Source organism: Homarus americanus, unplaced genomic scaffold (genome assembly GCF_018991925.1).
Source record: "Homarus americanus isolate GMGI-L3 unplaced genomic scaffold, GMGI_Hamer_2.0 scaffold30108, whole genome shotgun sequence".
NCBI lineage: Eukaryota > Metazoa > Arthropoda > Malacostraca > Decapoda > Nephropidae > Homarus > Homarus americanus.
Genome location: NW_024748109.1, coordinates 7,257,023 through 7,270,848, shown reverse-complemented (window position 1 = coordinate 7,270,848; position 13,826 = coordinate 7,257,023). Strand labels below are relative to the sequence as shown.

The window sequence follows — 13,826 nt, the reverse complement described above, 5'->3', positions numbered from 1 at the left end:
ATATTTGTGTGTGAGTGTATATATGTGTATGTATATGTGTATGGAAGAGGGTAAACACGTAAGTATATATTTTATTACATCTCTTTGGTGTATGAGCCTATCCATAAACCAGAGACCTTCATTATACAGTTTGGTAGACGCGTTGGGTTCCCCACCTTGGTTATGGTAAGTGGTCACACAGCCTCCAGGTAAAGAAGCAAGATCCACCTCAAGGCCAAGTACGCCATCTCACAGTGAGGATGGTCAGCTGAAGACGTGATGCAGGAAGTTAGTTATTGCTGGTTGACTTAAGTTAAAAAGATGGAAAAATAATCTAAGACTCTACATTTAACTAGATGCGTCCGTTCACTTTTAGCACCAGTTAAGGGATGCCTTAACTAGATACGTTCACTTAATACTTGGTCACAGGACGCCTTAACTGGATACGTTCACTTAATACTAGGTCACAGGATGCCTTAACTGGATACGTTCACTTAATACTAGGTCACAGGATGCCTTAACTAGATGCGTTCACTTAATACTAGGTCACAGGATGCCTTAACTGGATACGTTCACTTAATACTAGGTCACAGGATGCCTTAACTGGATACGTTCACTTAATACTAGGTCACAGGACGCCTTAACTGGATACGTTCACTTAATACTAGGTCACAGGACGCCTTAACTGGATACGTTCACATAGCACCAGTTAATAAATAAACACCACTTCCTAGTTACAATAGAGTATCAATATAATTCTTATTTTATCATCGTACTTTAGTGTGAGTCAACCAGTTCACTACATTCTAACATCTTAAGTTATAAAATAAGTTTATCGTACGAGCTTTTGAGAATAACACTTCCTTAATAGTTATTCAGAAACTCTATAGTATATTTTCTTAATCTCAGTATGCAAATTTGAAGCAATATAATGGATAATTATTCAACCTTTTTTTTATTCAACTTCTCTTAAGCTGCAATTTCGTCTTGGTTCCGTCCTCCCTCTTAGCTATAAACTGTAGAGACTTTAATTATCTACATAAGACTTATTTATCTACAGGGATTGGTAAGACTTTCTACCTATTGGTCAGTGTTTCTTGATTCTTATTGGTCAACTTTTCCAGGATTTGCGGGTTTTGATTGGGCAGCTCGGTTATGTTGTGTGAGAGACAATAATAATAATAATAATAATAATAATAATAATAATATGTTGTGACGCGTCGACTTTTGTTGCTGGCGCATGACGTGACGCAGCTGTTTTTTTATATATTATTATGTTGCTGTTGTTGATTTTGTTGCAAATTAATGCCGGGCCAATATGTTGTCTGTGTACCCTCACCCTTCATCTACCTGTTACCATTGTTACCATTGTTATTCTCAATGCTGTTAATAATTTCTTCCTACAGCCTTCTTGCAATAAAAATTTTCCTTATCAAAACCTCGTGATATATGATACTATTTTTAACGTCACTACTTGAGGGAGGAATATATAGTTTGAGTGGAATGCTTATAAAAAACACTGGTTTGACCCCCGACATACCCCCGTATCATGCGTATAATCTCTGGTTCATTCCTTAGTTTCTAGCCAAGGTGATGGGAGAACGTCCGAAAAAAATACGACTCCTATTGTACGGTTGGCGTTAGGCTTTACGATACACTGCGTAAACACAAATTTATACGCATATTTTAAGTTTGAGTTATTTATTATTATTGTTAGTAGTAGTAGTAGTAGTAGTAGTAGTAGTAGAGTGAAATCTTAATACTCTCCCGTAGCTATACTGTTGTCTGGAGAGCGTATGTACTTATGTGTGTTTCATGGTAGAGTCTTAGAGCAATTTCTACGCCATATTGACCTCCAGCAATATTGAACCGTATGGTCATTATCACGGGCTGGGAAGTGATTATTGGCTCCACAAACACACACGCGCCATTAACATCTCCTGCACACACACACACACACACACACACACACACACACACACACACACACACACACTCCAAAATCAACAACTTACTACCTCTGAAGTCCTTGATACTACCCCTCCCTGTTTCCCACGTCCCACATTGCATTCATCCCTCAGCGACCCCAGACTCTTCCAGATCCTCCTCTTCCTTAAATCAGTATGAAAGAATAAAGTATTTGCATCAGTGGTTATAATTTACTAATTGAAGAAAATTATTTGACTAAAAAATTAAATTAAAAAAAAAAGTTGATTTCGGATTTGTAACTATTATAATCAGATTTCCATTCGATTTGTACAACTTTAATGAGATCCTTGATCCTCGTGCTGAGAAACTAAATGAGAAAATCAAGGAACACAACAAGATCACCACGCTCACAAATGTTGATACGTTCTCTTTCTTTCGTCAAAATATTCGTAACAGCACTGAAGACACAATCAATTATGTGGTCGGAAATGGTAGAATTACTTGCTGAGCTTTCATAGCTAATTTATTATATTTGACACTGACTTGGGGATCCAGCCAGATCAGTATTTTTTTTTTTTTTGAAGCATAGATCGGTTACACACTGTCATCGTTTTGTAAGTCCATCAACTCGCCGATCTGATCAGAGTCCATAGCAGTTAAAAAGAAATGGCTGAGTAATCCAAAAGGAAATGTTAAATTGTTTGAGATCGGTAAATCTGTCATTCAACTTAACTTGTAGGTTGAAAATATGTTCAGAGATGATTCAGAGGACATCATCCGACGGTTCACATTTGGGGTAGATGCGTGAATTAGGACAGATCATTCTTCAAGATCTGGGCCTTCCAAAAGTTCAGTTTGTTTATAAAACCTTAGATTTGGGTTTTGCAGTTCATGAGAGTTTTTTGTTCACCCTGCAGTTCCTTATTCAAAGCGTTCAGTTTACCCAAAATATCTGCAAGATATGAAATCAAGGCCTTTGATTCACTGGAGTCATCACGGTCCCCACCAAAGCCCAACAAGGTGCCGTACAGAGCATTGAACCTTTCCAGACAGTTGCCTTTCGAGAGTCATCGCACGGAGAACTATACATAATGTTCCCCAATTCCTCCCCTGGCCAAAATTCCTCCCCCGGGGGTCAAAGTGGACCCCGTTGAGAACCACTGCCTTAAGTGAACCCATCATACGACCCCTTAAGTGAACCAACCTCACGCTATCGGAATAAAGGCGAGGAAAATTCTTAACTTACGGACCCCCTGAAAATACGTCCATCGTTATTTAATGTTCATGAATATTTATCGCCATGACCCGCCACTGTTTCTCGCCCCGTCTTGCCCCAACTCTCCTCTCCTCGCCTCTCCTCGTCCCTCCTCGTCCCTCATCGCCTCTCCGGAGGGGTCCGATGAGTTTGGAACTGAGTAATCCTATTGTCTCGCTAGGATTGGTAGGCTTGATTGTTAGACATTTACTACGTATTGTGGTAGGCCTAATTTAGTTATTTAATTCAAAATATGAATTTAATCCGTTGCATTATGATTGGTGAATAACAGTATGCCTCATAAACCTTTATCAAACACCTTCATTCGTGGAGTCATATTGTTTCGCACAAATTTCTAAAGATTTTTTTTTATCGAGTGTACAGTATGAGTAAACACACAGCCACAGGTATGGATACAGACTTAGTTACAGATACAAGTACAGGGAATAATACAGGTACAGGTAAAAGGACAGGTACTGTAGTAAGATCCGGTACAGGTAAACGAAGATTCAGATACAAGCACAGGTACAGGCACCTGTCTATAATCAAGGCGTGAAATCTTATTCTGGAGAAGGAAAGTAAAAGGCCAACGTACACCTCTCTCTCTCTCTCTCTCTCTCTCTCTCTCTTATTACATTTTCACCTATGTTTACGAGCTGTGTGTGTGGCATCTGTCTACCCAGCGATTCTCTCACTCTCACTCACATTCCTCGCTCGTTTATGTCCTCCCTCCCCCCACCCACACAGCGCCGCCCCATCAGAGGATACAAAAAAAATAGGTACTAAAACATCGTGCGTAAAATTTTCAGTACCTTATAATTTTTCGGTGGGTGGTGTGGGTGGTGTGGGTGGTGATGTGGGTGGGTGGGTGGGTAGTGTGGGTGATGTGGGTGTATTCTAGTGTTGTTCTGCACCTATACACTATTTCTTAGGATAAATCTGTTATTATTGTATCCCTGACCATGCTGACGATGACGCTGACGACACCTACAGGAGTAATTAGTTAGCGGGTTACTTACATATTCCCAGACGTTTCACTCTCTACTAATGCCCTTTTGACCCCCCCTCCCCCCCCTCTCCCACTGCGTCCCCTCCTTCCCTCCCTCTTTTTTTTGTACCACCTTTAACCTTCTTCACCCCTACCCCCTACCCCCTACCCCCTCCTCCCTAACCTATCCCCTACCACCCCCCCTTCCCCCTTCCCTACCTGGATCACCATCGCAGCCTAATGACACAGGTAAGTTTAGTCGTTCAGGCTTCCGCTATGCAACATTATTACTATTATACTTATTCCTGAATTATTCATCTCTATGGCTTCTCTTTTCCTTCTGTTGTGGGTCTCAAGAAGGGGGAGGATGAAAGGGAGAGGGAGAGGAGAGGTGGGGGAGAGGAATAAGGAAGGCGGGGAGACTCTTAACTCTTTGGGCAGGGCGACCCAGCCAGCCTCAGGCCAACCCCCCCCCCCTAGCAGCAGCCTTGAAACCCGGCACTGACTCCCTTATCCCTTTCCTCCCTTATCCTACTCCATCTCACTCCCTTACCCCCTTCCTCTATTCCCTCCCTTATCCTACTCCATCTCCCTCCCTTACTCTACGCCTTCCAATCCCCTTCCACCTCCTCCTCCCCCTCCCAATCCCTCTCCACCTCTCAAAACTCCCATTTATTGGTCCTTGATACCCACAAATCCTCTGTACTCCCAACCAATCACAGGGCGACGTTGGCGTGATGCTCCGGAGTATATATAAAGGCAGTGGTGGTGCGGTTTTGTCATTCACAGGCCCAGAAGCATACCAGGTGGGTTGGTTGGCTGGCCTCTCTCGACCTCACCTCAGCCCAGGGAACACTTCAGAAAAATATACCCACACAGTGTAACGTGTAACAAGTTAATGTGATCAGTGACCTACTCTTTTGATCTTGTTTGGAAATAAGACTAGTTTAGCTTGTTTTGAGAGTTGGAAGTAGTTAGTAGAGAACGAAGTAGTTTGTTATAGTTACGGTGGAACTATCTGTCGTTATGGTAAAGGTTATTGTTGTTTTTGTTGTAATCACTACATACACTACACAACAACAGCATTACAATTGGTTATATCTAAGGAGTAAGTGGTTTAAGTTACGTTACGTTACGTTATGTTAGGTTACGTTAATTACAGTAATTGGTTGAGAATGATTCAAATAACTAATTTTATCTGAGGTGCTAATTAGTTGAGGTTAAACTGTTACACCACACTTGTTAAATTAGTTACCAATGAATATAGTTTGTTAGTTATATCTTACAAGAACGACTTAGAGTATAAGACAGTGATAAGTGTTGTATAATACGTGAGTTTTCTTCCTCAACAAATTAACAGATAAACGAGTCATTACTTCTTTTTTTATCAAACAAATATTACCGGAAGTGAGTCATTAAATTCTGAAAACAAATTATTTTTATTATTAGTATTATTATTATTATTATTATTAATAGTAGTAGTTAGTAGTAGCAGCAGTAGCAGTAGTAGTAGTAGTAATAGTAGTGCTAGAGATGTTATTACCATCATTAAAATCACCGTTATTACTATAATTAACTGATAACTGACACACACACCAACTGGTAGAAACATAAAAACTGGTAAGGAACTGTTTCACCTGGCACTGAATTGTAATACGTGGCACTGAACTGTAATACGTGGCACTGAATTATAATGCGTGGCACTAAACTATAATACGTGGCACTAAACTATAATACGTGGCACTGAATTGTAAAACGTGACACTGAACTGTAATACGTGGCACTGAATTATAATGCGTGGCACTAAACTATAATACGTGGCACTAAACTATAATACGTGGCACTGAATTGTAATGCGTGGCACTAAACTATAATACGTGGCACTAAACTATAATACGTGGCACTAAACTATAATACGTGACCCTAAACTATAATACGTGGCACTAAACTATAATACGTGGCACTAAACTATAATACGTGGCATTAAACTAACACAGAAAACTGTTTAGTCTATTCAATAAATGATCAGGTGTTGAGAGAAGAGGTTAAGGAAGTGAATGTGGTGACAGACAGAGAGACAGACAGACAGACAGAGGACCATGTCTAGACGGCAAAATATATAACTATTACAATGGTAATTTCTATCAACGTAACAATAAAATTTATTTTGGTCATATTATAATAGAGGTGGTGCACTGGTGATGGTGATTATAGTGGATTATAGAGGTAAAGCAGCGATGATATAACTGAGTACAGGTAGACAGTGATGATACAACTGAGTACAGGTAGACAGTGATGATACAACTGAGTACAGGTAGACAGGTATTTTCCCATTCATAATTAAAGAAGATTTGCACCTGTAAGATTTCTGCTCACGATATTGATGATGGTGAAAGTGACGAGTGGTTTTAATTTACCACCATTCATATATACAAAGGTACATACGATATATATATTACCCTAATAGATGTACGTATAAAATGGGCCTGTGTGTGTGTGTGGTCAGTGGGAAGGATGCTGTACTTATTGTTGTACTTTTGAAATGATGTGTTTGTATATAAAAAGAAAAACATTAAACACGCGAATGGGAATTTACACACACACACACACACACACACACACACACACACACACACACACACACACACTATAAATATAGAGAATAGCGTTTCTAATAATTTTTTCCTGTCTCTCCCCACCTCTCCTTCCTTCCCTCCATCCCCGTTCACCCTCCTTTGACTCATCCATCACCCGTTTTGCCTCCACCCCTCATCCTTCTTTCGTCCGTCGACCACCGTGCCACTTTCCTCCTCACCCGCTCCTCTCCCATCTCTACCTTAGACGAAGTTCAACAACAACAACAGCACCAGCCATGACTCGCCTTGCTCTCGCCGTAGTCCTCGCCCTTGCCTCCGTCGCCACCGCCCGCATGGCCTACCAGCTACCGGCCGATGTCGAGCTGTACATGACGGCGCCCATCCAGTCCACCTTCTCCTGCGACAACCTCCCCTATGGCTACTACGCCGACGTCGACAACAACTGCGAGCTCTTCCACGTGTGTTTCCCCGTCGCGGACGAAATCGGTGCCCTGGTTGAGACGGCTCACTTCACCTTCGCTTGTGGCAACGAGACCCTCTTCGACCAGGAGACTCTAACCTGTGCCCACAGGGAACTGGCATTCCCCTGCAGCGAGTCTCGTTCCCTCTACGAGCTCTCCAACGTCGAGTTCTTCAGGATCCCCGAAGAGATCTAAATGCCTCCTACTACTGCGACACCCACAACATTTTTCACTCGACTTTGGACACTCGTGTTGACCTAAGGACCCTGTGTCTTCTCCACTTCAATTCTATAGTCTCATTGATATTTTGACTTCCATCTAAGTGACGTGGTAATGATGTGACAGTGGCGTTAGTGTGTGTGTGTGTGTGTGTGTGTGTGTGTGTGTGTAGATTAAATGACCTCTAGTTTATACATCCAGTTTGCAAATAAAACTCTACTGAATATGTTAGTTTCATTCCATCACTATTTACCTCAGTACTCCACTATACACCCTCACTGTAAGTATGTTGTAAAAGACTCCCTCTGGGTGAGTCAGGTTCGTCTCAAGTCCTCCCATTCATGAGGACTACCCCATGAACTTCTGAATTGAATAATCAACCGGAAGTTTGTATCAGAAATAGATAATAAGAATCTATAGACAATTGTTCTTCTCTGGAAATCGTCGTCAATGTGTTAAATAAGGTGGCAGGTCACGAGAGAGAGAGAGAGAGAGAGAGAGAGAGAGACCTCCTCCATTCTCAAACAAAAACATCAATTTCCTGGGCATTATTTTCCTCTGTCTGTGAGGTTGTTAGAATATTGATCTGTAATAAAATGACTACAGTGCATTTATCATTACAAAGTACTCTAGACAGGCTTCAATAGGTCAGATGTTGTTTCATTGTAAAGGAGAAAACCCGGAGTGGAATATACACTAAAAACAAACCAATATATTTACAAGAAAAACTCACGCAAGAACATTACAAAGCAAAAAACAGAATGGTAACTTAATTTAAATTTCCAATAAACATCTTAACATTTTACCTAACAATAATAACAAGAATAACTTATCTGTTGAGTTGAATACAGGTCAGCTACATATGTAAAGAAAATAACTACCCAGACAAGATAACTGAGGAAGCAGCTCCCCCCTACAGCAGTGTCAGGAGTAAATCCAATACCTGATTCACTGGTAACGCGCTGTAATCCCGAGTCATCTCACCTAAGGATTCATGACAGTAACTAATCCTTTTATTTACCTGTTTTTAAAAACTTTTACTCGTAATTATATATGGAAAATTGTTTAATGGCTTACCTCCATAAAAAAAAATTGACCAATCATCGTAAAATTTTGGGATAAGAACTAAACCAATGACGAGGTTTAGTATTACAAACGACGTGTGTTGAGAATTAGTGCAATAGAGTGAGTAATATTTTGTAATAGTAGTTGTTGATGTTGTTGTAAAACGGTAGTGTTGTTAGTGCTAGAAGTAGGAGTAGTAGTACAGGTAGTAGTAGTAGTAGTAGTAGTGCACTTTACTCTCACTTCTTGTCAGTTTATTTTGAACAGTTCAAAACTCGAAGCAATTAAGTATCATTCGAATCAGTTTCACAAAAAAGACTATCACGTAAACAATACTGGAGACACACTTCATAAGAGTGTGAGTCAATAGGGCAAATATTAATAACACTGATAATATTACAATATATACACTGGTAACATTATCGAAAATGGATGACGCACTGCTAGAAGACTGTTTGAGAGCTTTATGGGTGCGAACACCGTAAGACACCCATACACCAAGTCCTTCAACTTGATGTTACTATGTTACCTACCTTAGTGGATTAAATATATGACAGCTGGGGGTGGAGGGGGTAAAGCTGGGGATGGAGGAAGGGAAGTAGTGGAGATGACGGAGGAAGTGGACTGTGTATAACCAAGTTTCATGTCTCCAAGGGCGAATTTAAATGAGTTTACAATAGTATACTATGTATATATTTAAAGAAGAAAACGATTCAAATATTATATGAAAGAAAACTAAATATTTTATGTACAACTAAAATAATTTTTAACCATTGTCCGGCTAATGTAAAATGTGATAAGTCTAGTATAAAAATCTCATTACTTAATTTACTTGGAATCTAATATTACCTCAAATTATTCATCCACTCCTATCAGAATTCATCCGTACTTGTCGCTACAGTTGGGCAGTAAGAAGGCTTTGGACAGTGTAAGGGGTTTATATTCCAGTCTAATGATTGTTGGTACAGTGTTGTTCAGTGTTGGGTTTGTTCTCTGTATCTGAAGCAGGTGTTGCTCATGGGTAGTTCGAACCGAGTCACAGTGCAGGGTATAACCGTATGGCTGGTCACTTGGCTCCCGTCCTCTGACTCAGTTGGTCAACCTGCCACCTGTGAGTACTCCATTTTATTTATAATCGTATGTGGTTTATGGTGTTATTGGTGTTTTATGAGTGCCTTGTGTAATGTTTGTTAACTACTATGTATGTACAACTTAGTGCGTAAGAACTGTACAAATATAATAGCCTGTTGACAGTTACTAGTAAAATAATTCGACAATATTCTAAAGGGACTGTATTGGTGCAGCTCTTTTTATTCATGGTCACGTTGGTGTGAACTGCTGCACTCTTAGCCTTGTATGTCAGCTCGTCAACTAGGAGACCATCAGCCCTAACCTCTGTGCTGTTCCCCCCGGGTCTATTATCAAGTACCTGTGCCGGTTAGGATACTTACTCTCCTGTAAAGTTGTTATGAAGACCCCAATTTACCACCTGTGCCGTGTGTGTGTGTACAAGACCTCACACTCGACATCCAGTATATACACTCCGGACATATATTTCACCCGGCAGACCGACACTTCCATACCACACATGTTGATGTTGCTATGTACTGTCTTCATGCCAAATTATCAGGGTAAATACTTGTAAATAGATATCTTTTGTTACAATTATCCATAACCTTGCTCAATATCCTTGGTGAAGGTGGAAGTGGTCGCACCCTCCTGCCCTCCTGAATGTTAAAAGCCGAGTGTAAGGCAAAGCTCAATCCGGGCGTAACCAGCCTAATCGTACCTAACCTAACCAACCAGAGTGTCATGATAATGTTTTGTTTCTGTTTTTTACGATACTTATGTTCTTATCTCAGGTGGAAGTACACACACACACACACACACACACACACACACACACGTATATATGAGAAGAAAGCGTGTTTTTTTTCGGGAGGAGGGAGGAGAAGGGGAAGGGGAGTGAGAAAAACCTACCTGATGCCATTTGATCACAGCATCGTTTTCCCGGCCACTGACCCCCACCACAGAGTAAGAAAAGAAATAACCGTATCCCAAAATACCTGAACTGAACCTGCATTCCGAGACTGATCCCGAACCCACCTGAACCCTTAAGTTTATGTGAAGTTAATTTACGACTTTTTTTTAATGAATTCTGTTCCATAAAAGTCCCATACGGCTTTTGTATTAATATACCTATTCATTAACTAGTTACTAGCAGTGGAATAAGAGGCATCTAGCTGAGGGTGAACAGGTAATTCTATAGGCTATAAAGTTTGTGAGTCTCGTACAGGTAAATTAGGAAAACGCCACTACAGGTTAATGAACTGTAAATTTATGTATGTTGAAGTTGTAATGAACTGTCCCTTTTTTATGATTGGTCTGGTCGTTAAACTCAAGACCTAACTGGGAATACCTGAAGAATCTACCTAAAGAATCTCTAGCCCAGCTTACTTCACCTAAAGATTAACCACTTAACACTATTTGGGGGACGAGGTTAGGTTAGGTTAGCGATTGGGTGGTTAATCTTTAGGTGAAATAAGCTGGGGTGGAGATCCATCGGGTGATTCGCTAAATAAATCTACCGTATTATGTATATTTACAGCACAGTAATTCCTTGTTTGTTTTTATTTATTATAAGAGGATTAGACCACCCGGTGACAGGTCACTGACTCACATCAGGGCCTGAGGAGAGGGGGAGAATATAATAATAATAATAATGATAATAATATATATATATATATACATATATATATATATATATATATATATATATATATATATATATATATATATATATATATATATATATATATATATATATACATATATATATATATATATATATATATATATATATATATATATATATATATATATATATATATATATATATATATATATATATTTCATGTAAATCCACAATGAAAACGTGGATAAGATAAATCTTGATAAAATCACACGGGAAAATGGAAACAACGGAGTACCTTAGCTTTCGTCTTTATTCAAGACATCTTCAGAGACAACTGGATTACATGGACAGAGAGAGGCTTAAATATACAGGGTGACCTAAAAACATGAGGTCAGGTCATAAAGATGACATCCACTAATCCCCACACCAACACAACCGTAGAGGAGCTTAAGAGAAGGGTGGTGACGTGACTAGACAGGTCAGGTCAGAAAAAAGGGACCCACTAAATAACTATCATACATCAAGATCAAAGGTTTTCAAAGCATTTTTAACCTTGGGCCACTGACAAATAAATTTATGTAACATATTATCAGTTTTGAACTGACCATCACTAAGGTTTATTGATTTTAATTCCTTAATCAAACTAGCTTCAACCAGAAGTCTTTCTGTGACACAAGATGATTTGAATACTTCTAAGCTTTTTCCCAAGCAATGGGGTGATTATTATTCCTAACATGAACGAACAAGGCACTGCTTTCAGATGATTCTGATAATACTCTTATATTTGTTTGATTCCGAGCTGCAGTGTTTTTTCCATATCTGACCTACATAATTACAATTACATTTGCTACATGGGGTCTGTCGCTTACTTCATTTACATTCAAACTTGGGCTATTCCTTATTAACATATTGGTAATGGTTGAGTCATACTTGAAAACAACATTAATATTTAGAAGCTTGAGGGACCGAACTAAAGGGACAAATTCATCGCGATAGGGCAGAGTCAAAATATTCTTAAGTGTAGGAACTTGTCTGGTTACAGAGGAATGAAAGGATTTTTTAGCCCTTTTAAAGCAACGATCAACAAACACAGAAGGGTACCCAAGTTTCTGTGCAATAGAACGAATGTGTTTAAATTCGTCGTCAATAAATTCAGAGTCACAAATACGCAGACATCGTAGGAACATAGCAGAAAAGACTGACATTTTGGTAGACTCAAGGTGATTTTATCAAGATATATATATATATATATCATGTAGATCCACAATGGAAACGTGGATAAGATAAATCTTGATAAAATCACACAGGGAAAACGGAAAAATTAGAGAGAACCTTAGCTTTCGTCTTTATTTAAGACATCTTCAGATGTCTTGAATAAAGACGAAAGCTAAGGTTCTCTCTATTGTTTCCGTTTTCCCTGTGTGATTTTATCAATATATATATATATATATATATATATATATATATATATATATATATATATATATATATATATATATATATAAAAGTCAGAGTGAGAAACAATAAATGTATGTTGTGTTGTCAAAGTAAGAGAAACAATTGAGACCCTGCAGTTCTGTGTAAATGAGGCAGAAAGTCAGATTTAGCAACCTGGACTTGGTCACAGTTTTTGTGATGCCATATTGTAGCAGGATCTACCATTAGACAATACATTATGCTTCCAATATCTTCCCATGCGGTAGTACAGTTCCGGAAATGTGTTCCTCCACCCTGTGTTGTAACCCGTGTCTCCAAACGGCCAACCTGTATGACCTATAGCAAACCTATCAACCAATTACATCCGTCATTACAAGACCAATACCCATTAATTCATAAACAGTGTTACTACTACTGCGACGGTGCTGTTTGGAAGCACGGGTTACTACAGGGGGTGAAGGAACACATTTCCACAACTGTACCTCCCTGTTTGATAGCTGCCTACTACCTGCTACATATTTGTGTTTCTAAGTCGTTTACAAGGATATGAATTATTGCATGTATTATAGAGGCATTATTAACAATATAGTGGCACCCACATGGACCTAAATCTTTAAAAAAAACAGTACCAAGACATATACTCTAATTACTTAAGTTAGCCCTGTTATAAGGATTTAGAGAAAACGTTAACTAAAAGTGTAGGAGAGACTAAAGTATTTACATAATTTTTTTCAAGAAGGTAATGTTGGATTACCGTTAGGGGGACAGACCAAGGGCAGGCAGTGTATTACATTATATTTTTCTCCACCTGTTTACTGAGCAAAATTGAATAGCCTTAAACTAACGAGACACTGCAAGAACACATTCAAGACACATACATAACACACACGAGGCGCGCATACGAGACACACGAGGCATACAGGAGACACACACGAGCCGCACATACGAGACACACGAGGCATACAGGAGACACACACGAGCCGCACATACGAGACACACACGAGGCATACAGGAACACACACAGGCCGCACATGCAAGAGACACACACGAGGCATGCAGGAGACACACACGAGCCACACATACAGGACACACAGGGCATACAGAACACACAGGCATGGGAGACACACATGACCACACATGCAGGGGACAAACTGAGGGCATGGGGACACACAGGCCACACGTACAGAGACACACACAGGGC

General features: G+C 39.6%; 1 protein-coding gene and 1 long non-coding RNA gene across 2 annotated transcripts in view; both read left to right on the top strand.

Annotated features, from left to right (window-relative positions):
* Window positions 1-7,652, top strand: part of LOC121880041 — an 8,807-nt gene extending 1,155 nt beyond the window's left edge. Inside the window, exon 2 of the long non-coding RNA XR_006091487.1 lies at window positions 7,564-7,652. This is a non-coding gene — a long non-coding RNA (uncharacterized LOC121880041). The remainder of the gene's footprint in view (window positions 1-7,563) is intronic.
* On the top strand, window positions 4,874-7,652 carry LOC121880039 (U-scoloptoxin(01)-Cw1a-like). Its single transcript, XM_042387033.1, has 2 exons — window positions 4,874-4,957; window positions 6,993-7,652. Exon 2 carries the CDS (start codon window positions 7,024-7,026, stop codon window positions 7,402-7,404), a length of 381 nt encoding a protein of 126 aa, XP_042242967.1. The 5' UTR covers window positions 4,874-4,957; window positions 6,993-7,023; the 3' UTR covers window positions 7,405-7,652.
* Window positions 7,653-13,826: the final 6,174 nt, after the last annotated feature.

Excerpts from the sequence above, each read along its gene's own strand:
- LOC121880039 (XM_042387033.1), top strand. The coding sequence starts at position 7,024 with ATGACTCGCCTTGCTCTCGCCGTAGTCCTCGCCCTTGCCTCCGTCGCC.